The sequence below is a fragment of the Peromyscus eremicus genome, chromosome 8a, assembly GCF_949786415.1.
Source record: "Peromyscus eremicus chromosome 8a, PerEre_H2_v1, whole genome shotgun sequence".
Lineage (NCBI taxonomy): Eukaryota > Metazoa > Chordata > Mammalia > Rodentia > Cricetidae > Peromyscus > Peromyscus eremicus.
The window spans coordinates 56,867,411-56,894,148 of NC_081423.1; the positions used below are offsets into that span (position 1 = coordinate 56,867,411).

General features: G+C 38.8%; 2 protein-coding genes across 9 annotated transcripts; both read left to right on the top strand.

The window, feature by feature from the left end:
- The first annotated feature begins 9 nt into the window (after nucleotides 1-9).
- On the top strand, nucleotides 10-15,417 carry Spata22 (spermatogenesis associated 22). 8 transcript variants are annotated; one of them, XM_059271157.1, is made up of 9 exons: nucleotides 10-135; nucleotides 1,832-1,940; nucleotides 3,797-3,925; nucleotides 7,161-7,221; nucleotides 7,345-7,440; nucleotides 11,164-11,506; nucleotides 13,610-13,733; nucleotides 14,599-14,726; nucleotides 15,091-15,417. In XM_059271157.1, exons 2-9 carry the CDS (start codon nucleotides 1,898-1,900, stop codon nucleotides 15,280-15,282), a joined length of 1,116 nt encoding a protein of 371 aa, XP_059127140.1. In that variant the 5' UTR covers nucleotides 10-135; nucleotides 1,832-1,897; the 3' UTR covers nucleotides 15,283-15,417. The 8 variants fall into 8 exon arrangements, with proteins under 8 accessions (XP_059127140.1, XP_059127147.1, XP_059127141.1 ...); XM_059271158.1 differs by having other exon boundaries at nucleotides 52-163; XM_059271160.1 differs by having other exon boundaries at nucleotides 56-227; nucleotides 3,797-3,877.
- A 9,011-nt stretch (nucleotides 15,418-24,428) lies between these two features.
- On the top strand, nucleotides 24,429-25,367 carry LOC131916192 (olfactory receptor 1468-like). Its single transcript, XM_059269502.1, has one exon. The coding sequence runs from the start codon at nucleotides 24,429-24,431 to the stop codon at nucleotides 25,365-25,367; it is 939 nt and encodes a 312-aa protein (XP_059125485.1).
- Nucleotides 25,368-26,738: the final 1,371 nt, after the last annotated feature.

Sequence of the window (26,738 nt, forward strand, 5' to 3'; positions counted from 1 at the left end):
CACGGGTGCTCCGGAGCGCGCCTGCGCGGATTGCCACGCCTGCGCACAGGCTTCCCGCGGTTTTCCCGCGGGTGGAAGTGCCGCGTCGCTGCGTGTTTCCTGTTTCCTCTCCACGCGGCGGCTGAGGGAGACGAGGTTAACTTGAGGGCTCCGTTTGTACATGGTGCTGGCAGAGGGTTCCAGAAAGGGAAATACCGTTTGTTGACCCAAAATGGCCCCGGGACTGGGTGTGTTAGGCCGGGGGCGGGGTGTTGGAAGAGAACGTGAATTCTGACTGGAAAATGTCCTGCTTACTTCAAGGAGGGCCCCAAACAGGCCCTGTCTGGCCTCCTCTTGAGGCCAAGGTCTTAGGGAGGGTGTGTCTGTGAGTTGGGTAGAACCCTCTTACACACACACACACACACCAGTCGAAGCAGGTTCACAAGGTCTTAGGAGGGGTGTGTCCATGAGTTGGGTAGGCCCCCCCCCCTTACACACACACACACACACACACACACACACACCAGTTGAAGCAGGTTCACTTGGTAGTCCCAGAGGATAATGTGCACTTCCATGTATTTATTTGAGCCTGGCATACTGGTCTATACCTGTAGACCCTGCACTTGAGTGGTAGAGACTCAGAGACCAGTAGTTTTTTTTTTTTTTTTTTTAAAGATTTATTTATTTATTATGTATACAGTGTACTGTTTGCATGTATCCCTGCAGGACAGAGCAGGACAGAAGAGGGAGCCAGATCTCATTACAGATGGTTGTGAGCCACCATATGGGTGCTGGGAATTGAACTCAGGACCTCTGACCTCTGGAAGAACAGCCAGTGTTCTTAACCTCTGAGCCATCTCTCCAGCCCCCCCCCCCCCCCCCCCCCCCCCCCCCCCCCCCGCCCCCAGACCAGTAGTTTGAGGCAAGTCTGGGTTGTATGAGACCCAGTCTTACATGCCATAGTTTTAGGATATTTAAGGTATTCAGAATTGTAATAGCCCTTATAAGCCCTCATAGACTTAGGATGAGTTGATGTTTCTGTGTTGAGAAAAAAAAAAAGGCCCCATCTCTTGTTGTGATTCCTAGAGTGGCACAAAAATATCTAAGTTTCCTGTATTCTGCTTTCAAGTTCAAGACACACACAGAGGCAGTCTTAGGCCTCTTGTTTTTTTTTTTTTGTTTTTTTTTTTTTTGGTTTTTCGAGACAGGGTTTCTCTGTGTAGCTTTGCGCCTCTCCTGGCACTCACTTGGTAGCCCAGGCTGGCCTTGAACTCACAGAGATCCGCCTGGCTCTGCCTCCCAAGTGCTGGGATTAAAGGCGTGCGCCACCACCGCCCGGCTAGGCCTCTTGTTTTTGAGTTTTACCTTTTCAAATGATATTTGGACGTTAATGTTGACCTGTTTGATTTTCATTTTAGTTGTGTTCACATCAGTCTGTCTCATTGGGCAGTGAATTTGCAGCAGAAATTATTTGGGTTTGTGTCTGGCCTTTTCATGGGCAAGTATTAAACAAATTAAACTAAGATACAAGTATATTAGGAAGCTAAAAGCAGACAAAATACAATGAAAATAATGTTTTACTTGTTTCTCTAAGTCTGCCAGTGCCTTTAGTCCCTTTCCCTTACTTAGAGTGTGTGAAAAATCTGTATATATTTAGAAAACAAGATTACACCCACCCCATCATAACTTATTTGAACATAGCTGGAAAAATGGGCTAGGTTTCAAATTCTTAGTCATAAAGTAATTCCTGAAGTGATCACATTTGAAAGTTTTAAACCATAATGTCCATATTTAGTAGGCTGAAAAGTTGATCTTGTTGATAAATATGAGTTACAAGTTTCTTCCTTTGAAGGTTTAGTCAGCTTCATTTTATAAATGTCAAGTGCTAAGTAAAAAAAAAGCTTTGATACTGAAGAAAATGAAGAGAAACCTAAATGAAAATTCAACTCGAAGTACAGCAGGTATTGAACAACTTTTAAATTTTTAAGTATTTTTCAGATACCACATAAACCATGTATAGTTTCTAGGAACATTTAGAAGGAACTTTTTAAAGAGATTAAACATTTAGTCTAGCCTCTTTTCTTTTTATATCCAAAAGAGGTAAAGTAAGTTTGTCAAGGCGAATTATTTAGTACTAGAGAGATGAGAGTAAAGTTAAACTTACTGAGATTTACTCTCGTGCTTTTTTTTCTACAAAACTTGACTGATTGATTTACTTATGCTTGTAAGCCAGAAACAAAGAAATACATTTTTGTGTTTTTGTGATTGACTTGTTCAAAATGTTTTCAGACACATTTCTGTTTTCTAATATTTTGTGTTTATATTTTCTCAATTATTAGGTAATGTAAGGATAGCAGTCAAGAATGATGAGAGCCAGGGAAATGATTATAATGTATAGGGAAGAGCATCATAATAATTTATGGTGGGCACACTATATTCTAGACATTTAATCTGAGATATTATTTAATCCTTATCATCACCTCTGTTTTCTAGATAAGAAACCAAGGCACAAAGACCTTAAATAATCTACTGAGTGGTAGAAACAGGACTGGAACCTAGAAATTTCTGATTTTAGAGTCCATATTCTTAATCATTATGTTACACTTCTCTGTATGTATCATGGGCACAAAGAGTTTAAGGAAACTGCATACATTTAACTTTGAAGTTGTATTTCAGATTCACTTTGAAGGCACAGTTAAAACTCAAGAGCCTACAAGGTTATAGTTTTTCATTAGGAAGTGTCCAGAGTTAGTATTCTGCAGTACAGTGAGAATGGGTCAGCGAGACAATGGTAATGTGTCAAAAGTTTCTGAACTGAGATTTAGGAACTTGGGTCCTATTTAGGTTTTCCTAGTTCTTTCTTTGAAGACTTCTTTTGACCCTGAGTTCCTTTGTAGTTTTTAAAGTTTATTTATTTATTTATTTTTTGACTGAGATCCTGATCCTTCAATCTGGAGGAAGTGGTGATAGTATTTATTTTCACTTGGATTGGATATTGTCATTCTTTTAAGACAGTGGTTCTTAACCTGTAGGGGGTTTGCGTATCAGATATCCTGCATATCAGATATTTACATTACAATTTATAACAGTAGCAAAACTACAATTATGATGTAGCAAGGAAATAATTTTATGGTTTGGGTCACCATAACATGCTGTATTAAAGTGTCATAGCATTAGGAAAGTTGAGAATCATTGTCTTAAGACATTCTCAAAATGATCTATAGAAAAATATCATTATAGATAGCTAGGACATTTGTTAAAATTATAATTTTGGGTTCCAGACTAAATATATTGAGATAAAAATTTCAACATTGGAGATTATGACCTTGGAACCCACATTTTATCAGAATTCCAGGATAAATCTTAGTCAAACTGAAATTTGATAATTATGGCCCTAGAGGCTCTCTGTCACACACTAAAGCATGGTTAGATTTTTGGCAAGCATGATTCATGTTTCTTAGCTTGGATATATTCTATAGGTACTCTGCAGCTGATAAGGAAAAGACAAGCAGAAGAGGGAAATAAGGAAAAGAAGTAGATTTGGGAAGTGTTTGGGGGGAAAAACAGAGACAGGGATTGCTTACAAGTAAGAATTAAAGTGGTAAGATAGAAGAAGAAAGGACTTTAGAGATGCTGGTGAGCTATTTAGGACTTCTAAGATTATAACAATCATTTCAAGGGCATATAAATATATCTGGTATATTAGCAAATAGAAGTAGACAAACTGCATCATTACATATTATTAATGGTAATTAGTCTAGAAGTAGATATACTTATTTACTTGCTTTATACTAATTTATTGGTACATTCAATGTAGGCTGTTTGCCTGTGCCATTGTTCAATCAGAAAAAGAGGAACAGACAGCCATTAACTTCTAATCCACTTCAGAATGATCCAGGTATCAGTACTGTTTCTGACAGTTACGGTTCCCCTCCTCTACCCACAGGTAAGGAAATGAGTAAGGTGAAAATTTCAAGAAGTATGAACTGGGATTGTAGAAAGTTACTGGATCTCTCATTGCAGCTAGTCCCTGCTGCTTTTTACTGCCCAGATATAGAGAAGACTTGGCTCCTTCTGAGCATTCCAGCATGGGAGTTTGAGTTGCCTTGTCTACGAGGGTGGCTTAGCATTTAAATAGAGTATCTTTATGTCTGGAGCCTTTGTTCTAATAAAGTAGAAACCTACATTAAAAAGATTATTTTTATTTCTCAAAACATAGATTACTGTGACTTATGTATTTGGTAGGAAAGAATGAAAGGATTTGAATTACCTCAAAAACAGGGAAGAGTTTATATAGAGTATGAGAAAAAAGGGAAAAAATAGACTGTAGAAAAGGCATAAGCCCAGGAATTTCTGGAGCTTGGTTCTAGTCATTGCTTTCTAGGGGCATTTTTGCCTGTATTTCTTTGTCTGAAAATTCTTAAGTTGAAACTTAACCACTGAGTAGGAGACGGGCCTTTAGGAGGTGCTTATAGTTGTGAGGACTCTACCACTATGCACAGGATTAGTGACCATATAAAAGAAGGATGAAGGAAAAGTATGTTTGCTGCTTCTGTCATGTGAGGCTACACTAAGAGGAGCTCTCTGAAGCAGAGAGCATGCTTTCACCAAACCTGGTTTGTTGTCACCTCAATCGAAAATGTTGTAGTCTCCAGCACTGTCGAAAGTTCCTATGTGTAAATTACCCAATTTAAGATAGTTTGTTCTAAGATACACTCATCTAGTGTACCCTTATAAAGCTTCAACTAGCACATTATATAAGTTGCCGTTGCTGGGAGTCTACATATTCTAGCTTTACTTCTTAGAGATTGACAGCCTTCGGTAACTCTTGATTAAGTTTTGAAGTCAGGAAGCTTCCAATATATGTCACCTTTTAAGTGAGACCACTAAAAGCTTGTCACCCTGTGAACCAGTAAGCTATAGTGGTGAGTGTTGGGAGATCTTAAATGTTTGTCAACTTCACTTTTCACTTTACTTATTTGTGTATGTGTGTGCATGTATGTTCCAGAGATGAGATGCAGGTCACCATGCTTGATGGCAAGCCTTCCCACTAAGCCATCTTGTTCATTGGCTCAGTGTTCACTGACTTTTTACCTACCTCTGCACTGATAGGCAGACATTCTGAAATATATTTGGTATATTGTGTTACATAGATATTTAAATTTTGTGGACAAACTTTAAAATTATTAATGGAATCATATGTGAATAAAATATTAAGATTTTTTTATGTATAGCAATACTCATATTTTAAATTTCATTTAGTGTACTTCCATATACTTTGATTTAGTCATTAAATTGTTTTACTAGGAATTTAAAAGTATAAAGTTAACATATAAAATTCCCATTTTCAAAATTTGAATTTTATTATTAGTATGTGTGAATGAGTGCACTTGTATGCATATCATGATGGTATGTGTATGTAGGTCAGAGGACAACTTTTGGGAGTCAGTTCTCCCGTTTCACTGTGGATTTTGGTATCAAACTCAGAATATGAGACTTGCATGGCAAATACCTTTACCCCCACAGAGAGCTATCTTTGGCCCTCATTTCTTTTTTATGGATAAAAAGTAGAAAATGGACATGCATAAGTCAGCATTTATCTTATCATTCTTTACCACTTAAAATCTTCCTCACCATTTAAAATGTTTAGTAAGTAGTGTGAATACTGATTTTGAGAAATTACAAGTGTGAACTGTTCCATGAGGAAATATGAATTTTTATCTTGACCTATTAGTTTGGGGTACAGTCAACTTTTAAAAGAAGAGAATAACATCTGTCTTGTGGCATAATGGGCAGGGCAAAGATGTCCCCCCATCAATGCCTGGGGCAGGTGGGAGAGCTGGCCCTGTGGTCATAAGAGTGGAAGAGCTGTTCTTGACCCCCACCAGCTGCAACACTCGGGAGAATAGGCCCTGCACCCCGCCAGGGCAGCACAACAGATCCAACCCTGTTAGCAGAAGTGTGGGTGAGCCACCCCTGAAATCGTGAACATGAGACAGCTGTTCCCATTTCCCATCTGGTGGACCAACTCTACAGCTGCTCAGGCCCAGACCCAGGGTATGACTTGGCCTGCTCCAACATCCACCCCATCTATGATTTGCTGGAGCATGTGAAGGAACCTGACATGCAGACCCAAAGCTGCAGGATCTCCACAACATAGGGCAGCAGTGGGATGTCCAGGAAGAGTCCTAGTGGTAGTAGGGGCCCAGCATCGAACAGGTAGTGGAGACCAGGGGCCTCGAACCAGAATAATGACTCTTTGCAACGGACACTTGCAAGTAGAGATGTATGGACAAAGGGGTATACGGCGTGATTTGTTGGGTCACACTGCAGCTTTCATGATGAGATTTTTAATTCCTTCCCTTTAAAATTTTTTCCTCATTTTATTTTCTTCATTTTTTTTCTCTTGAATTTTGTTTTATTTGAGGGGAGGTGCAGGGGCAGAGGGATGAGGAATGAATGGTATCAAGATACATGATGTGAAAAACATATAGAATAAAAAATTTATTAGTAATAATAAAAAAAGAAGAGAGTAAGAGAATAGAGAGATGGTTGAGTGGTTAAGAGGGATTATTGGTCTTTCAGGGGATCTGAGTTTGGTTCCTAGCACCCATGTCAGGTATCTGCCAACTTCCTTATAACTCCAGCTCCAGGGAATCCTCTGGCCTCCATGAGTACCTGTACTCATGTGCACTGTGCCCCATAATTAAAACACAAAATAGAAATCTTTAAAACATAAGAGAGTAACTAGAACAGAGTAGAAAATGTCAGTATATATCATGCATATTAAAGATTAGATTTGATGTTAAATTTTTGTTCTTACCCTATGATTCTGTGTCTCTGTTAGTCTCATATACTAGCTATCTAGTTACCAGTTATGATGCATTTCTTGATGTTGGGTAGAATAAAGTTTAAGAAACATTGGATTCGACTAAATTTATGTTGCCAATTACAAGGCACTATATTAGGATTGATTGTGAAAAGACAGATTAAACTACTATCTTTACAATGGGGAAGAAAGACGTCTATAAAATTAGGCAGGCTATGACAAATCCCACAACCAATTGCTGCTGAAGACTGTGTCTATATCTTTCACTTGTTAGAGCTCCCAAATTAATTAAATTTAAGGAATTATTTTTGAAAAAAATTATCTTATTTTTATCTGTTCTTATACTTTTGAGATTGGGCGTGGGAAGCTGTGAATCCAGAGGTGACTCCTTTAAAGAAAACAATGAATACAAGGTATGTATAAAAATAAGAACCAATAAATGTGTGTCTGTTACTGACTGATGTTACTTTTCTGGATACATTTTACATTTCTCAATTTGAAAACAAACTGTATTTAACAAGATATTTCCTTGAAAGGCAAATACCAGCTTCTGCTTCTTATCCCCTGAAAAGTCAAGATTCTGTGACTAAATCTATTCAGTCAAATGCTGAAAGAAGCCAAAGTGGTTGGGGGTAAGTCTGCCTATGCTTTCTCCTCTTCTTTCCTTAAAAAAACCTTTTTCTTTCTTAGAAGTACATTTAGGCAGTTTCTACATTAATAAATAACTGATAGTTGAATATAATCTATGTATACATTCCTGTGTACTTTAAATTACACAGTGTAATACATTGTAAATATTATGTAGTTGTCATGGTGTACATAAGTAATAATGACAAAGTATATGTTGGTTATAGCTGTAATTTTTTCCAAATATTTTTTATCTGTGGTTTACTTTGATCTGTGGAAGTAAAACTTGTGGATATATATGGAAGTCTTAAACTGACTTAAAAATAGTAGGTTTTCATACAGCTTTTTTCATATACTTTTTGTTTTGGTTATGTCCCTGATCTTCCCTGTATGCCTATCCTCATTCCTACATAAACTCTCACACCCCCACTATCACCTATCTCTACTTTCACATCGCCTATATTCTATTATGCTTCCCTTAAGGTACTTCCTCAGTGTCCCCTTTCTAGCTTCTTGGCCTCTATAGGTACTCTAAGTTAAACATAGGTATCTAAAAAAATTGAAGCCAGAAGTCACATATGAGAACATGGCCTTTGTTGATATGAGCCCGGGTTTCCTCACTTAGTATAATATTTTCAAGTTTCATCAATTTATTGGAAAATTTCACAATTTTTCTTTACAACAGAATAAGATTTTACTGTATATATGAATCATATTTTTATTATATCTTCATTGCTAATGGACATCTAGGCTGATTACCTTTCTTTGCTATTGTAATTAGACCTGCAATGAATGTGGATAAAGAAGTATCTCTGTAGTAGGATATAAAGTCCTTTGGGTATATAGCTTGGTCATATAGTAGTTCCGTTACTAGATTCAAGAATTTCATACACATATACAATGAAATATGACTATATATAACACTTATTTCCTACTCCAACTCTTCCATGTATTTCAACATGTCCCCTTTTCAACTTCATGTCTTTTTTGTTTTGTTTTTTTGATACAGGATATCTTTATGTAGTCCTGCCTATCCTGGAGCTCACTATATACACCAGGATGGCCTTGAACACACAGAGATTCCCCTTGCCTCTGCCTTCTGAGTGTTGGGATTAAAGATGTGTGCCACCCTCCTTTAAATAATCCACTAAGTTCAATTAGTGTTGTCCATATGTGCATGGGTGTGAGGCTACCACTGAAGCATGGGAATCTTGTCGGTGGCACATCATCCAAAAACAATAATTCTTCTCCAGAAACTATCAGCTGCCAGTATTTCCTTGTAGGGGGTGAGGCTAGAGATTATCTATCGCCTGTATGCTGGAAGTCTGACTGGCTTGATATTGTGCAGATTTTGTGCAGGTAACCCCAGCTCCTGTGAGTTCATGAGCGCAATTGCCATATCATGTCCAGAAGACAACATTTCATAGCAACCCTACCTACCTTCCACAGGTTCTTATATTTCTAGTGTTTTTGAGACCTTCCACACTTAATTTCCTTAGTGGTTGTACTAGATTGCACTCTCACCAACAGTAAATTAGAGTTCCTCTTTCCCACATCCTCATCAGTATTTGTTATCATTTTATTTCTTCATAGTAACTCTTCTGACTGTGATGAGATGAATCTCAAAGTAGTTTTATTTGCATTTCCCTGGTGGCTAATGAACACTTTTAAAAATGTTCATTAACTATTCGTAGTTTTTTCTTTGAGAGCTCTCTGTTTGAATTTACAACCCACTTTCTTTTGATTAGGTTGTTTGTTTTCTTGGTGTTTAGGTTTTTGAGTTCTTTGTATATTCTAGACATTAATTCTCTGACAGAAATATATCTGGCAAAGATTTTCTCCCATAATGAAGACTGCCTCTTCACTTGACTGACCATCATGCCCTTTGCCGTACAGAAGTTTTTTAATTTCATGAGGTCTCATTTGTTAATTGTTAGTCTTATGGCCTGTGCAACTACATTTATTTAGAAAGTCCTTAACTGTGCCTTTATCTTGTAGAGTTTTCCTTACTTTTCCCTCTAGTACATTCAGGTTTTATTTTGAGATTTTTCATCCATTTGGAGGTTTTATTTATTTATTTAACATTTTGTTTTGTTTCTTTTCTTTCTTCTTCTTCTTTTTTTTTTTTTGGTCAGGGTAAGAGATGAGGACCTAGTTTTTTTTTTTTTTCCTGTGGTGGATAGAGCATGAAAGTCTAATAGTTAGTGAAAGTATACCAATCCCAAGCAAAGCTCCATGCCTTCAGAATAACTCTTCTAATTACATAGAGGTTCACTGAGATGTATGGACTTTGGGTCTAGGCATGTGCTTGTTTGAGTAGCTGAATTAATATAGCTTTTTTTTTTTTTTTAAATTTGCTAGTTCTTTAAGTGGGCGCTTAAGTGTTCTGTGTTTGTTTTACTCAGAAATCTAAAAATCATTGATTTTAGGAACCAGGATAAATTCTGTTTTTGTTTTCTGGAAATATGACTAAGATAGCACATGTTTTATAGTGATTCTCAGTGATTTATTTTTTATAATATAAAGAGCATGTGTGCAAAGTTACATATAGGAGCATGGAGGGGTCAGGGGCAGCTGCATCATGGAAAAGCTTACCCAGCATAGCTGATGACTCATGGAAGCTCATCTCTGGAGTTCCCTGCACATTTAGTGGGTACCTTAGCCAAAGAGTGTCAGCTCTGCAACAGTTTTTTGCTGCTTATGTAACTGTGGGAAGGGCCTGAATCTTGTGATTTTCTGAGTCTTGTGAATTTCATTAGCTGCCTAAATCTTTTGAGCCTCCTCTCCCATCTAGGAAGGAATGTATCAATTCAGAGGAAATAGCTGCACAACAGAGTGTACCAAACCCTGAGTGAATAGCAATAATTCTAGTATTTTTTCTGTATATTAATGATGTTTATGTTGTTTATAACCTAAAGGTTCATAATTGTGATTTCTTTTTTTCATCCTATTTATTCTTAAATTTATACTTAATTTATTAAGTGTTTCTCAAACTGTTCAAACTGTATGCCCCATAAAACCTAGGCTTTTTGCTGATCACTAGATTCTCCCCACTCCTCTTTAAAACAGAGGGTGGGTTGTATTGATTGTCTTGCAATGCTTGCAGTATTCATAATTAAGAACTTGTGAATTGGGCTAGTTTCTCCTTTCCCTAGAACTCTTAACTGGCCTGCTTAGGAAATAATTTTGTATGGGTCTTATTAACATCCTACACTGACCAGCTTTTATAAGTCATTTAGATTAATGTGGTAAATAAATGCTAAAATAGGTTGGTTAGTAGGACTTTTCAAAGCACAAAATATTAAATAACCTTACAGGCAAGCTGTACCTTTTTTTTTTTTTTACTTTGTAGAAAATTTCAAAATAGTATAAGGAATTAAGAAAAATTCCTCTCAATATTTCCACTTGGAAACTATTGTTATATGAGGGTTTGACTATTGTAACACATGGTTGTAGCACTGTACTCTGAGTTGGGAGACTGGACTTCTCCGAGTTCTAAACTTAGCAGTGACCTGCTGCTGTATAACGTTGTATGAGTCACTTCTTCCCTAAGAGTGTCTTTTCATCTGGAAAGAGAAGTAATAATATATTGTACCATTGTGTAATGAATGATGTGTTTGAAATTTCTCACTACTTAGTAGTTGTAAACCACTAATTGTCATAAAAATGAAAAAAAATCATCAGTTGTTCCTAAATAAAAAGACAGATAAGTATGTTTACTTTTACAGCTACAGAGGTGACAACAGAAATACCAGCTTGAGAACTTGGGATAAAAATGATTTCCGACCTCAGTATAAAACAGCAAGCTCAGCAGCAAATAGTGAATTCAGTTCTTCTTCAGTGGATCTGGGAGCTCAACGACAGAAACAGTCAGGAACACCTGAATTTCCTCACTTGCATGGAAACAGGGAAACTGAAGTACTCAGACAAACATGTTTCTCCAAAGTGCCTGGCCCTATAGTGAAAGGCCCAGACAGAGCCAGTGCACTGCAGGCATTTAAGCCCCGTTTTCAACAAAACCAGTTTAAGAAAACAGTGTTGGGTGACACTCCAGGAGAAAACACTCTGAAGGTAAACAGTTAAATATTAATGAATGGCTTATTTACATGTTAAAACATGTGTAGTAAGTATACATACATGGTGTATGCAGATTCACATAAATAGCCAGTTTTTGGCTTTATGAACCTTACTGTCTTTGTTGTAGTTATTTTACTTCATCACTGAACTCTGCCATTATAACTTGGAAGCAGCCACAGACTTCATTAATGAATGAGCATGGCTGTGGTCCAATAAAAGTTGACAAAAACAGTGGGTTAGATTTGGAGTGTAGGCCATAGTTCACTGACTTCTGCTTTACAACCTGGTCCTGTTCTGCCTTTTCTGCCTTCTGCACCGTATTACAAAGTGCTGTTCATCCTGAACTCTTCACACTGGAATAAATATGGTGTATACTATGATACCTCTCAGCTTTGAATTGTGTTCTTCTAGAGAACATATACCTTTTCCTCAGCTGCACTTCTAATTGTTCTTTGAAATGCTTTCTTTGGATGTGTAGGTTATCTTCTCTCTCACTCCTTTTCCCGAGGCCCAATAGATTGTTCCCGTGTGCATTTTGTGTTCTGGTGGGCTGCATTTCCCTACCTGGTGCCTCACCCTGGGATCCTTTCTTTGCTGGCTTCAACTAGAGATCAGTCAATGGGTGGTTACTGGGAGGATGTCCAAGTGGGGGAGAGGTGGAGGTTTTGTTTTCTCCCTACTTCAATATCATATCACTAGCAATGTCTGTGTCCCTCCATGAGCCTAGATTTCATGGTCTTGGTCATTTTATTTTTCTCCCTTTGCCTTTTCAACATTTTACTGTTGTTAGCGTTTGGATGCTTAAGTGCTCTATACTTGTTTTGACCATAATCTGAACATTTTGTGTTCAGTAAGCAATTAGGGTCAATTCTGTTTTCCTTTATTTCCTGGAAATATGACTAAGAGAGCATGTTTTATAGTGACTCTCAATGTTATGCTACCTTGTACACAGGATGATATGTCATTGTCACCCTAGTAACAGTTGCTCACTGTGGCAGTCAACTTGAAGGAGGCATATTTATTTATTTATTTATTTATTTGGTTTTTCGAGACAGGGTTTCTCTGTGTAGCTTTGCGCCTTTCCTGGAACTCACTTGGTAGCCCAGGCTGGCCTCGAACTCACAGAGATCCACCTGGCTCTGCCTCCCGAGTGCTGGGATTAAAGGCGTGCGCCACCACCGCCCGGCTAAAGGAGGCATATTTAAATCCTGTTTAGGATGGTGAAGATTGGGACACTTTGAAAAAAGTTTCAACAGTGTTCTTTACAACCCTCACCCCCAGAAAGAAAATTGTGCCCCTACCCTTGAAAGTTAGCATCGTTTTTGCTTGTTATTTCTTTGTTTTAAGACAGAGTCTCACTATGTTTCCCTGAACTCCCTATGTACATTAAGCTGGCCTAAAACTCACAGAGCTCCTCCTGTCTCTGCCTCCAAAGTGCTTGGATTAAAATCTGTATTTTCAGATCTTCAAACAAACAAACACACACACACACACACACACCCATAAAGTATGGGGCTGAAGTGATGGTTCAGTGGTTAAGAGCACTGGCCACACTTCTGAAGGACTTGGGTTCTGTTCCCAGCACCCATATGATGGCTCACAACCTTCTGAAACTCCAGTTCTGGGGGATCTGACTCCGTTTTCTGACTTCTGTGGGTACCAGGAATACCTATATGTACACATAAGCAAAACATGTGGAGGTCAGAGGGCATTTGTGTGGAGGTCAGGAGATCAGAGGGCATCTGTGTGGAGGTCAGAGGACAACTTTGTAGAGTTTTTCTCTTTTCATCTTTTCATACATTCTGGGGATCAAACTCAGGTCATCAGGCTTACATGGCAAGTGCTTCACCCAGTGGGCCATCTCTCTTGCCTCATAGTTCTCTTCTTATTTTAAGTACATTCTGGTTTTCACACTATAATGCAGTGCAATGTAATGCTGGCTTTAATTTGGGAATTTAATTGCATTGAAACTTTTAATAGTTCTTTTTACACATTATACACATTTATTTATTATAAGGACCTAGACTCTACATAGTTCAAAAAGTATAATGAATAAAATGAAACACTTTTCTAATGCAATGCTTTTTTCCCCCAAAGGAAGCCCCCTTGCGTCAGTTAAAGGAAAAGGATAATTCTTTAAGAATTATTTCTGCAGTCATTGAAAGCATGAGGTATTGGCGTGCACAAGTGCAGAAAACTGTACTTCTTTTTGAAATATTGGGTAGGTATAATATTTCAAGAATACTTCAGTAATGTATTTGGATGTTTTTAATGCAATTAGGAATACTTAGGGTATCATGAAGAATAACACAAATTGGATAAGGAGATTATGTTTATTCGGGGAAACGTAGGCTGGCTTCAAAATAACAGGTGTCTACTACCAGTACTCAGGAAATTTTTATTAAGTGATTGAATAACAACACCCTTTGATAAAAATTTCTGGTGCTAAATGTGAATTAAGACTTATATTTATTGATGAAGAAACAGCTTTGAGAAATGAACAATTTTATCAAGGAGAAGGAGATAAGATGTAGATTAAAAAATATAAACTTGCAATTATGTAGGATGAATCAGCCTAGAGAGCTAGTGTGTTTCATAAAACTATAGTAAATATATATTAAAAATTATCTCAAAAGGCATATCTTACATGCTTTTATCGTACCCCAAAATGTAGCTGTGGAAGGGGATAGACATGTCAGCTTGATTGCCAGAAGTAATGAAAACATTTGTGATCTATTTGTTCTTTTTTTCTCTGTTCTTATACATGTACATCTTACATGAATATATTTCATTTTAGAAAACGAAATAAATCCAATTGAACAATGTCACAACATAGTATGAAGCTGGAGACCTGACACTAGAATTCTGATTCATTGTTGTTTTCATTAGACTATAAGGCTTATTTGTTGTTATAGTGCATTTTATTGTTATGACAGCTCTGGAATTCAGCTAGCCTACAGAACACACCAAAAGGATCCAATTCCTCTGTAAAATACCACTGTATATAAGTAGAACTGGGGGAGGCTGTTATGGGATAACACTTAAATATAACATTTTCTTTGTTAAATTTTATTTATATTTATCAGTATTAATTTCCACACTTCAATGTTGCTTAGCTGTCCTGGATTCAGCTGTCACGCCTGGCCCACATTATTCAAAGACTTTTCTCATGAGAGATGGGAAAAATACTCTTCCATGTGTATTTTATGAAATTGTGAGTATTTTAAAGTGTTCATTTTCAATGTCTATGGCTACTACCACTACCACCAACAAAAGACCACATGAAAATACAGGCCACAGTCCCATCGCAGTTGAAATTCTTTTAGCAAAAGGACTATATAATTCATGAGCCATTATGGGAGATTATTAGTTTCCTGGAATCAACTTCTTTCTAGTTTATAGGAAGCCTTATCCAGGTTAGGGCCATTCATCTATGACAAGTTATATGTGTATACCTAGCTATCTTGTAAGTAACACAGAGAATCATGTCATTGGGGTAATTGATCACATTATAAATTAGACATTGAAGTTTAGATGAAGTAATAAATAATTTTTGACTTTTATCTTTTGAACAACAGGATCGTGAACTTCCAAGACTGATCAGAGGCCGAGTTCACAGGTGTGTTGGGCACTATGACCCAGCCAAGAACATTTTCAAGTGTGTGTCTGTTAGACCAGCATCTGCTTCTGAACAAAAGACTTTCCAAGCATTTGTTGCCATTGCTGATGCTGAGATGAAGTATCATACTAAAATAATGAATGAAATGTAAATAGTGACAAAGGGAGTCATAAGTATAGATTGAAGTATTTGCTCTTATTAATTTATCTCTTACATGGTTTTATCACTCTTGTTTTTCTGTATTTTACATCTTTTTATAAAAATAAAACTTTTGTTATAGATTTGACCCAAACAGCGTGGCTAGATTTTTTTCTAATTTTGAAGTTTTATTGAGCTATGCTTTACATTTGCTAAATTTGAAGAACCACTTCAAATAAAAATGCTCACTGCAATAGACAGAAATAGATACTTCATCTATTTGATTTTAGCCACAGGGCTGAAAACTGTATCTTAGGTGTAGGTGATTCTTTCACATTAGATAATATATTTGAGTTAGCTCCCAAACCATCAGACTTCAAAGGACAGACACTACTGGAGGCACCTCACTATCAGTGACAAGAGAGATATGAGTATTGTTTTAAGTGTTATTTTGCAACTGTTAGTTTATACAGGTCATTTAGTTACTTCAATTATTTAGAAAATATTTTGATTTGTTGAGTACTTCATACATTGTATTTTGATCAGATTCACTCCTTTCCCCAATTTCTCTGAGATTCCCCACTTTTATATCCACCCAACTTGGTGTCCTCTTTTAAAAACCCATGGACTCTAATTTATGTTGTCCATGTACTCATGGGTTGACTTAAAGAATTGAACCTACTGTATTCTATTCCGTTTTTTTTTTTGGTTAAAATTCAGGAAAATTTTAACTAGGATTTAAAAGCCGTTTGCCTATATATAACTTTAAGTTATAATTACCATTCAACAATGATGCCTCAAGGCACTCTGGGCTTTTCTTTTTTGATTCATTGCATTACCTTCTCATCTGTGTGTTATGCCACTCCATTCTTCTTTGCTGTCCTTGCTTTTGGATGGACTCATAGTCATATTTCAGCTGATGTCTTTCCTTGATTTACAGGATGGAAGTTAGACAAAGTGATGTGGTCTGATGCCTCTTAAAATGTTTTAACAACAAGGAAGATGTCCAACTCTAAGCAGCTTTATTTTCTCCACAAATGCCATAATAACTCATGAGTTATTTTTCAGTCTGAAATGATTCATGCTGTCTAGTCTGTGAAACTTAAAAGCATATATTGAGAAAAGTCTTATTTCCAGTTGCATTATCTGAGAGCTCTATCCAGTGTGGAGAAGTGAGAGATAGGATGCATTAAATAGGGAAAAGGGAGACCAAATTATAGGGTAGCTTATTTGGCCACCACTAAGAGTTACTTAGACATTAGCATCTAGCACCCACATTTAAGGGTAGACCCATAGGCATTAATTCCCCTACAGTTTCAAGTTCTGAATGTGTGAGTGTCAGTTCATGGAACCATAGGAACCCAACGCTAGGGTACAAAAACAAACAAACAAACAAACAGGCAAAACAGGTCTGAGGTAACCCTGCCAAGACTCTACATCAGTGGTTCTCAACCTTGTGGGTTGTGACCCTCTTGACAAACCTCTGTCTCCAAAAATACTTACATTATGATCCAAAGCAGTAGCAAAATTAGTTATGAAATAGTAATGAAAATAATTTTATGGTTGGGGGGTCACTACAACATGAGGAACTCTATTAAAGGGCCACAGCATTAGGAAGGTTGAGAACCACTGCTCTATGTGGAGTAGGTTGAAGTCTGCAGAACTTCTTGCCATAGCTATGTCTGGATTAAGGGAGGACAGATGAGAATCTGACACTATATAAGATGTATTTGATAACATTTGAAAAAAAAGAACATGTATAAACATTACTCACTGTCTCTATTTTATTAGACAGTGAGACTGCTAGTCAGCAAGTTGGGGGCTCTTTATGTTTCTGAACCAAAAGTAAAGAAGGAATTGCTATACTGCCTGAGGTAATTTAATCATAGCTAACAAAGAATAAAATACTTCTTGTATACAATGAGGAAAAGATCATATCTAATTTCCAGGAATTTTTTTTATATGAGCTTCATTTGTAATTGCCCCAACTGGGAGCAACTAAGACGTTCTTTGTCAGGTTAATGGGTAAACTATGGTACTACAGACAGTGAAATGTCAATTCACAACTAAAAGAATCAGAAATGTAAGTTATATTACTAAGAGAATAAAGCCAACCATAGGATCTTTTTTTTGTGTGTCAACAAATCAAAGGCAGCTATTCTAGCAATTCAATGAAGGCAGAACTATTGAAGATTCATATTCCTGAAGAATGATGAAAAGAGAACACAGGATAAGTATAGAATGGGACATTAAAAGTATCAACTATAATCTTATGATTGTCTTAGTTTGGGTTTTTATTGCTGTGAAGAGGCACCATGACCATGACAGTTCTTATAAAGGAAACATTTAATTGAGGGGGCTCGCTTACAGTTCAGAGGTTCAGTCCATCATGGCAGGGAGCATGGTGGCATGCAGGCAGATGTGATGCTGGAGCTGAGAGTCTTACATCTTGACTCAGAGGCAACAGGAAGTCCACTGACTGTCACACTGAGTGAAGCTTGAGAAAAAGATTTTAAAGCCTGACCCCACAGTGACACACTTCCAACAGAAGGTGTGACCCAGATTAAAGGTGTGCTCTCCATCCTCAAGGTTTGAATTGAAGGGGTATGTCATCCAGCCTCCTCCACCAAGACCACATTTTCTCCAACAAGGCCACACCTCCCAATAGTGCCACTCCCTATGAGTTTATGGGGCCAAATACATTCAAACTATCACAATGATCAAATGGAAAAGCTGACACTGGGAAGGTATCTAAGATCTAAGAAGACTGGTTAGGATGATGGTGGAGGGCACTATTAAGATTTTTTCCTAGAGAAGTTAGAAGCCAGAAGTAACTGAATAGGATACAAATCCATTTTTTTTTCTTTTGGCTGGAGGAGGAATTGAACAGGATGTGGTAGAGTCTCTCTTTTCTCTTATTCCTGTCCTTCCTGTGTGTCTTCATAAGCTTGGGTCCTTATAGTTGAAGGTTTCTCTCTTAGCTGGAATATGTTTTTGGGGAATTTGGTTGTAGTGAAATATTCTGCTACCCTTGAAATATTTCTGAAATATGTCTCTTTCACAGTGGTATTCAAAGACCACAGATAGACTTTTGTTCATATGATAGAGCCTAAGCTTTTTTTTTCAACATTTTTTTCAAGACAGGGTTTCTCTGTGTAGCTTTGTGCCTTTTCTGGAACTCGCTTTGGAGACCAAGCTGGCCTCGAACTCACAGAGATCCACCTGCCTCTGCCTCCCGAGTGCTGGAATTAAAGGCGTGTGCCACCACTGCCCGGCTAGAGCCTAAGCTTTAATGCTTCTAAGATATTTAAGAGTCTTCACAGCAAGGTCCTTGTTTATTTTTAGGCCTCTCAAACTATTCCCCCCAAATACAGGATCCAGCGTAAAGGACAACTGCTGATTCCCTAGACAGACAAAGAGCATCTCTCTGAGGTGCTCGCTATCCCCATGGCCCTCAAAGTACAATAACACATGATCAGTGACTAATCAGTCACTGCTACAGGACTCCAAGAGAATTTGTCCTAGAGAGGTCTTGAATAATTAATTATTTTGTCTTATTTAATGAGTTCCTCCAGGATCTAGACTCCTCTGGGATGCAGAGCCCCTTAGTCCCAGGGATGAGCAGAATGAGAAATGTGAGCAGGGATGGTAGAGACACAGGTGATGACTACAGAGGCTGTTTTTCCTTTGTCAATACTGAATAAATGGGAACAGGATCTTGGACCAGAGCCCTGGAGTCACCCTGAGACATTCTGGGTAAGTTCGGAGGAAGGTGAATGAGCTGGGGCCTTCATGTCCCTAACTGGAAGGTCTTAATCTCCCAGGTCTTGTGATATTCTGTAAGACTTTTTTTTCCAGATATATTTTCCATCTCTGTGCCTCTCAGGTATTTTCCACATTGTAGAATTGTTCTGATTAGATGTTGCAACATATATTTTTAGTATAGTATTCATTAGTATTACTATGCAATATATTATAACAAGATTATATCATTTTAACATAGTGACATCTCTGTGAGGTCGGCATTTTGTACAGATGTTCTTGTTATATATTGGATTATTCAAGAGTTGGTGACTATGTCAGAGGAGCAGCAATTGACTTCAGGGGATCGGTCCACCAACATGCCAGGCACTGATGGGTGAATCTCAGATAGGCAAGGCTCAGAGACCCTTGGCTCCAGTATGTCTCTTACCACTGCACTGTCTTTGCATAGGTAAAGGCATGATATGGTGTTGCCCCCCGCCCCTGATAGAGTAGGGGCTGCAGAGGATAGAAAATAAGAATAAGGAAATGCCACATAGCTAGTTTCTCTGGAGGAGCTGTGTAGACTGTGGTTTTGGGTAATGATTCAGAAAAACAATTGAGTCCCAGAAGCTAAGTTACCTTAAGTTCTTTCAATATTGAGAGATATGTTCACAGGTTTTGGTGCATCATAGCTAAAACAAAGCTTTAAGTATGACTTAAGGTTTGGTTAAGATGTTTTTGCTAGTGCCTTTGAAATAGAAAATCTTTGAAAACAATTTAAAGTTTAGAAGGGCATACTTTTAATAGCTGAGTGAGGGACTTGTTGAGGTCAGAGGCAGGAACAATGGTAGCCTGGCTATTGCTTGCTGATGTACCTTTCTTGCTAGGACGGGTTGGTGATCAAGGGTGAAGATTAATTCTTTATACCCATTTCTGTTCTCAGCTTTCTGATGGAAAAAACTGTTGAGTAATAAGTATGTACCCTGAGGATCTTAGTAGAGATGACTGATTCCTTTTTATATATAAAAGTTTAGATTCGTGTGTCTTTTAAGATTTCTTATAAGGTTACGTTTTGAGATAAATAATAAAATGATTGGTCCTTTCTTTGTAATGACAAAATGCAGCTTGCTGACAAAAGAACTGGGCATGAAAAAATACTTTGCTTGCTTACACTCTGTTAATCTATGACAAGTTGCTTGGGTATAAACGTATGTGGGTTTTTGAAACATCTTGTTTTTCACATGTAATACACAAAATGTTTAATCATATAAGAGATATGGAAAACATGTTGTATTTTATTTGTATTCATTGTAATCATTCTCTTAAAATAGATTGTAATTGCATTGTAATTTTTATACTGCTTGAAAGATTTTGCTGAGACATGTAAACTGTAAGGGAAAAAATAAAGTTAGTTAGAAGGAAGATATCAAGAGAGACAGAAGGGAAACATCAGGGCAGAAAAACAGAAAAAAATCAGAGTAGAACAAGTAACAGTAAGAATAATAAAATGAAGAACTGAGCTTTGGTCCTCAGAAAAGTCCTCATGTGTCTGTTTGTCCAGTAGTTCACCTGCTCTGCATCTTCTCTTCAGTTTCTCTGACCTGCTGAAGGCTTATCATTCATCAGCACCCTGGGTGAGATCCTGACATGTTGGAGGTGTGTGTGTGTGTATGTTTCCTGTTTTTGCCAGCCCCAGAGAGTTAAGTTTAGACCCCTTCCTTGCTGGCCCTAGAGAATTACGTTTTACTCCCTCAGATGGAAAAGCCAGTTGAGTGATTAGTCCACCAACTCTGTTTGATCCCCTCAATCCCTGAGCTGCTGGAGGCTGGTTTTCACAGCAGCGATATTCAAGGAACTTAAAAACGCTCACATTACCCCCTCAAAGAGGTTATAATCACAATTATTGGGGGACAGTGTGAAAATCTGTATTTTTAAAAGTGAGCTGTATGATTAACCTATCAAAGTGTGGTCTACAGTCCAGCAGGATTAGCATCACTGAGTGCAAAGTTTGAAGGTTTAAAATGTAGACTTTTGAACCCACACAAGACTTACTCATCAGAATCAGAATTCATGAGGATAAAGAGGTATTTCCCATCTAAATTAAATTTAGTCCCATAACTAAATCTAAGCCTTTTGTCACTCTTATGTGCAGTTCAGACTGAGGACTGACAGGTACCATATGAGGAAAATGAGACACCATTATGGAACCCCTGGAACTCAGGTGTTTATCAGCGGAACTTTCTGCAAGCAGTGTCCTTGTGCTTTGTGGTTCTTCCTAACTGCCTTGATATCAGAGGAGCATCCTGTTCATTTCTCAGGGAAACTCCATTCTGAGATAGGTGTTATAACATAAAATTTCACTGATGCTTTTCAAACTTCAACACTGGAAGGTGATGTCTAAATGTAAAAACTGTTAGTATGGCTAGAGTAAATACCATTTATAAGGTTAAAATGCAGCAACTGGGTTCAGTTGTGTTTCTTCAAGGGAAGAACTTCTCATGTACCTTAAAAGCCTTCTTAAGTGTCTCTCTATCTCAGGCACCTGACCTAAACAGGTGGTAACAAACTGAAATGGAGTTTCAAAATTTCCTTTATTCATTTCTTTCTCCCCAAATCACCTATCAAATTAGTAGTTCTCATCTCAATATCAAGGAATCATATGGATATTATTACCTAAGGAACAAAACACCAGTTCAGCCACACATACTAGGTTGTCTGGTTGTCTATTTAGAATAAATCATAGTGTATAGGGCACACTAATGTTGTCTGTGGGCCTGAAGTTACACTGGGAATTCTGTAACTGACAAAAGCTACATGGTTCCAAGCAAGTGAGTCTGAGGAGATGTACAGGCTTCTACATATGCCTTAGCCCCAAGCACACACAACAAGTACTGAGAAACTGCTCACATCCAGGAAGCATGCCAGATAGCCCTCCTGCAAGATGAAGGCAGACACAACCTTCCTGCATGGACACAGCATGGTGAGAAGTCACTGGATCAGGGCATTGTTGGTTGTGTCATGGAAAGAGGGTGCAGTGGGAACATGATACCTAGTCTACCTCAAAAGGAACCAAAGATTTAGTAGAACAAGCCACATATAATGTACTTAAAGAGTAAGCCCAGTGAAATGGGAGCAGAGAGGACACTAGGCAGCAGGAACAGCAACTGTGGTAGGCCAGAGTCAAGACACTATGACCTTTTAGTCCACTGTTGATAAAAGTGGAATATGAGAGTTACTATGGCAGCAGACAACACTGTGGAGGCAAGAAAGGATCAGTTGTGATGATAGTGGTTTCTTTACTGTCTTTAGAAGGATTTTTGTCTTTACGTTGAGAAGGAGGAGAAACCAAAAAAAAAAAAAAAAACTTTTAGTAGAATGATGCTCAGTTTCATCTCAGACAGCTATAATGTGAGAAGATTGAAAGAGTATGGAGAAAAGAGATGAAATATTCTAACGGGGCAGTCAAATCATCTAGATGAGATACAATGGCAGCTTCAGTGTGGCAATTGAAATGAGCATGGATGGCTTAGAAAGAAATGAAATGACAGGCTCTAGGATTTGCTGGATTAGGTTTTGATGGTGATGGGAATGAGTGGATGAATGAAAACTCTTACATCTCTGTGTGAGACAAGATTTCTTCCTCTGAGATATGAGAAACTGGATGAGAAGCCTGGGAAAGTGCATGGTGAGTTGTACATGGCATTTGAGCTCTATTGTGCTGAAGATAGTCCTGTTATACCTCTAGGGAGAGAATCAATAAACAGTTGGTGGTGGAGTACTAAAGGTAATAGAGTGGTTTAGCTAAGAATTTTAGGTGATAATTGATGCTATAGCAAATGGATGGAAGTAGAAAAAAATCATCCTGAGTGAGGTAACTCAGACCCAGAAAGACAAACCTGGTATGTACTCACTTGTAAGTGGATTTTCACTGTGAAATAAAGGGTAACTATACTACAAAACACAGACCCAGAGAGACTAGGTAACAAAGAGTGTTCAATAGGGTTGCCGGTATCTCCCTGGGAAGGGGAAATAGAGATTTTGTGAGTGGACTTCAAAGTGTGGATGGGAACATGAGAGATCAAGCTGGGGGGTCCTGAGGGGAAGAATACTGAAAGAAACTACTGAAAAGAGGGGCATTTCAGTGTCAGCTAAAACCCGATGGAAGGGAGTCTCCTAGTCATCTACAAGGATGACTCCAGCTAAGACTCCTAGCAATAGCAGATTCATAGTCTTAACTGGCCATCTCATGTGACCAGATTGGTGCCTAGCCCAATTGTCATCAGAGAGGCTTCATCCAACAACTGTTGGAAACAGATGTAGACCCACAGCCAAACATTAGGTGAAGCTCAGGGAATCCTGCAGAAGGGTAGGAGAAAAGATTGTAGGAGTCAGAGGGGTCAAGGACAACAAAGAAAATCCACAGAATCAGCTAACCTGGGCTCATAGGGGCTCACAGAGCCCAAACTCACAACCAGCAAGCCTGCATGAGACTGACCTAGGCACTCTGCATATATTTTACAGTTGTGGAACTTGGTCCTCTTGTGGGACTCCTAACAGTGGGAGCAGGGGCTGTCTCTGACTTTTACTGGATTTTGGGACCCTACTCAAACTGGGTCACCTCGCCTAGCTTTAATACATGGGGAGGTGCTTAGTCTTATGGCAACTTGGTATGCTATGTTTTGTTGATATCCATGGGAGAATCTTCCCTTTGCTGAACAGAACAGAGGAGGAGTGGATTGGGGGGTAGGAACAGAGGAGTGGGGTCAGAGGGAGGGACTTGGAGGAGAGGAGGGAGGGGAAATTGTGGCTGGGATGTAAAATAAATAAAATGATGCAGTGGAAATAGGCAAGCTTTTGCACGTATATAGCCATAGAATTGTAAGAGGGGATATTTTAGTACAGAGTCTCAGGAAACAGTTGTTACTGTTAGGAAAAACAAACAAACCCAACTCCAACTACTGAGATCCAATGGCCATTGGATTAGCAGGAGATAGGCTCACCTGTGGGAGTGTTTTAGATAGGAAATAACAGCCAATCTCATTGTATCTAATTACCAGTGAAAATACCTGACAAAGTGGCTTAGACTTAGTCATAGGGCTAAGTTTAAGAAATTTAATGCAGGTGTGGTGGTGCATGCCTGAAGTCCCACCACTTAGGAATCAGAGGTAGGTAGTCCTCCGAGTTCCAGGCCCACCTAGTCTATACAGTGAATTCCAGGCCAGCCAAGGCTAAGTAGAGACTCTGTGTGTCAAGAACACACAAACAAAAGAAATTTACTTACTTTCTTTCAGTTTATGAAGGTGCAATCAATTATTGAAGAACACTTAGCAGACTGCATATCATGGAAATGAGTTCAGTTTTATCTGGATTTAAGGGACTTTGTAAATTTTCTCTTAAAGATTCTGGTGGCACAGCATGACAGAAGGGAACCAAACCTTCACCTCCCAGTTCCTCCTCCTGGGCCTGCCCATCCCCCCAGAGCACCAGTACCTGTGCTATGCCCTGTTCCTGGCCATGTACCTCACCACTGTCCTCGGGAACTGCCTCATCATCATCCTCATTCAACTGGACTCCCATCTCCATACACCTATGTATTCTTTACTAAGCAACTTGTCCTTCTCTGACCTCTGCTTCTCCTCTGTCACAATGCCCAAATTGCTGCAGAACATGCAGAGCCAAGTACCATCCATCCCTTATGCAGCTTGTCTGACACAAATGTACTTTTTCTTGCTTTTTGGAGACCTTGAGAGCTTCCTCCTTGTGGCCATGGCCTATGACCGCTATGTAGCCATCTGCTTCCCCCTTCATTACACCAGCATCATGAGCCCCAAGCTCTGTGTGAGTCTGGTGTTGCTGTCCTGGGTGCTGACCACATTCCATGCCATGTTGCACACCCTTCTCATGGCCAGATTATCATTCTGTGAGGACAACGTGATTCCCCACTTTTTCTGTGACATGTCTGCTCTACTGAAGCTGTCCTGCTCTGACACCCATGTTAATGAGTTAGTGATATTTATCACTGGAGGCATCATTCTTGTCATTCCGTTCGTGCTCATCATTGTGTCCTATGCACGAATTGTCTCCTCCATTCTCAAGGTTCCTTCTGCTCGAGGTATCCGAAAAGCCTTCTCCACCTGTGGTTCCCACCTGTCTGTGGTATCACTGTTCTATGGGACACTCATTGGTTTGTACTTATGTCCATCAGCTAATAATTCTACTGTGAAGGATACTGTCATGGCTATGATGTACACAGTGGTGACTCCCATGCTGAATCCCTTCATCTACAGCCTGAGGAACAGAGACATGAAGGGGGCTCTAGGCAGAGTATTTTGTAAAAGGAAAATGATGGTATAATTGCACATGTTGGTAATGATTGAGATTATTTATGTAGTAGGTAATATCAATATTATTATTGATCTCTTTTTTCACTAGGGAAATTTTTGTTAAAATGAAATATTATATAATTGCCCAGTAATTAATAGTGGAAGTAAAAATGTGCAGTTGGTTAAGAAGGGAAACAAGTGATCCTTCTGTTTCTACTCCACATGGTGCTGGAGTTACAGGCACATGACCATGCCTTTTTTTATTTGAGTGTTGGGGATGTAAATTCAGGTCTGATTCTCATGCACCAAAAACTCCTACCCACTGAGCCATATTTCCAATTCTACATTTATCATTTCTTTATGGTGAAACATTCAAAACCATGTGCTTTTGGAATTTGTGGTAGTTTGAATGTAATTGGCCCCCATAATCTCACAGGGAGTGGCACCACTAGGAGGTGTGGCTTTGTTGGAGTAGGTATGGCCTGTGGGAGCCCATAGTGACTCCAGTTTGTTCCTTGATTCCATCTTGACTCAAGGTCAGAGAGTTCAAGCTTGTCTTTGCTCTCTTAGGCTGGATTACAGGATGTTTGACCAAAGACGTTACCAGATGTCTTTTTTTTTTTCTGGAGCTGAGGACCGAACCCAGGGCCTTGCGCTTGCTAGGCAAGTGCTCTACCACTGAGCTAAATCCCCAACCACTAGATATCTTGAGAATTAAGGAGGTGTTTACACTTGTTTGTACCTTGAACCATGGTATCCTTGAGAGGGGGAGGTCTTTTGCCTCCCTTGCTTTGGTTATAAAAAGGCTGTGAGAAATAAACTCAGGGTTACTGCAGTATTGACTCAGAGCCCTCCCAAACCTATCCCGTGTCTCTTTTTCTTTTACGTCTACATCTCTATTTTTCCTATCTTATTACTTCCCAATCCTCATTCCCCTATTCAGAACTGTTTGACAAGTTGAGTGAGATCCCAGAATGGCCTTGTTGGAGTAAGTGAGTCACTGTGGGAGCAGGCTTTGAGGTTTCCCATGCTCAGGATACCACCCAGTGTCTCAGTTGACTTCCTCTTGCCTGCAAGATGTAGGACTCACAGTTACCTCTCCAGTACCACGTCTGCCTGCACACTGCCATGCTCCCCACCATGATGATAATAGACTGAACCTCTGAAAGTGTAAGCAAGCCACCCTAATGAAATGTTTTCTTTACAAGAGTTGCTGTGGTCATGGTGCACCTTCACAGCAATGGAAACCCTAACTAAGACAGAAATATATAGTACATTCTGGTATGGGCACCTGATGATGCAACTTCAAACTGGCACTACTCCCATCTAATTACAATATAGAGGTCATCAATCAACTTTTCCCCATTTCTCCTTCCTTCTACTCCCTCTCGCCTCTACCAAC

Bases quoted from the DNA above. Each gene is read 5' to 3' on its own strand.
- Spata22 (XM_059271157.1), top strand. From the start codon at position 1,898: ATGAAGAGAAACCTAAATGAAAATTCAACTCGAAGTACAGCAG. The intron at 7,222-7,344 runs GTATGTATAAAA...TTTCCTTGAAAG, and splicing joins AAGAAAACAATGAATACAAG to GCAAATACCAGCTTCTGCTT. The intron at 13,734-14,598 runs GTAGGTATAATA...TATATTTATCAG, and splicing joins ACTTCTTTTTGAAATATTGG to TATTAATTTCCACACTTCAA.
- LOC131916192 (XM_059269502.1), top strand. From the start codon at position 24,429: ATGACAGAAGGGAACCAAACCTTCACCTCCCAGTTCCTCCTCCTGGGC.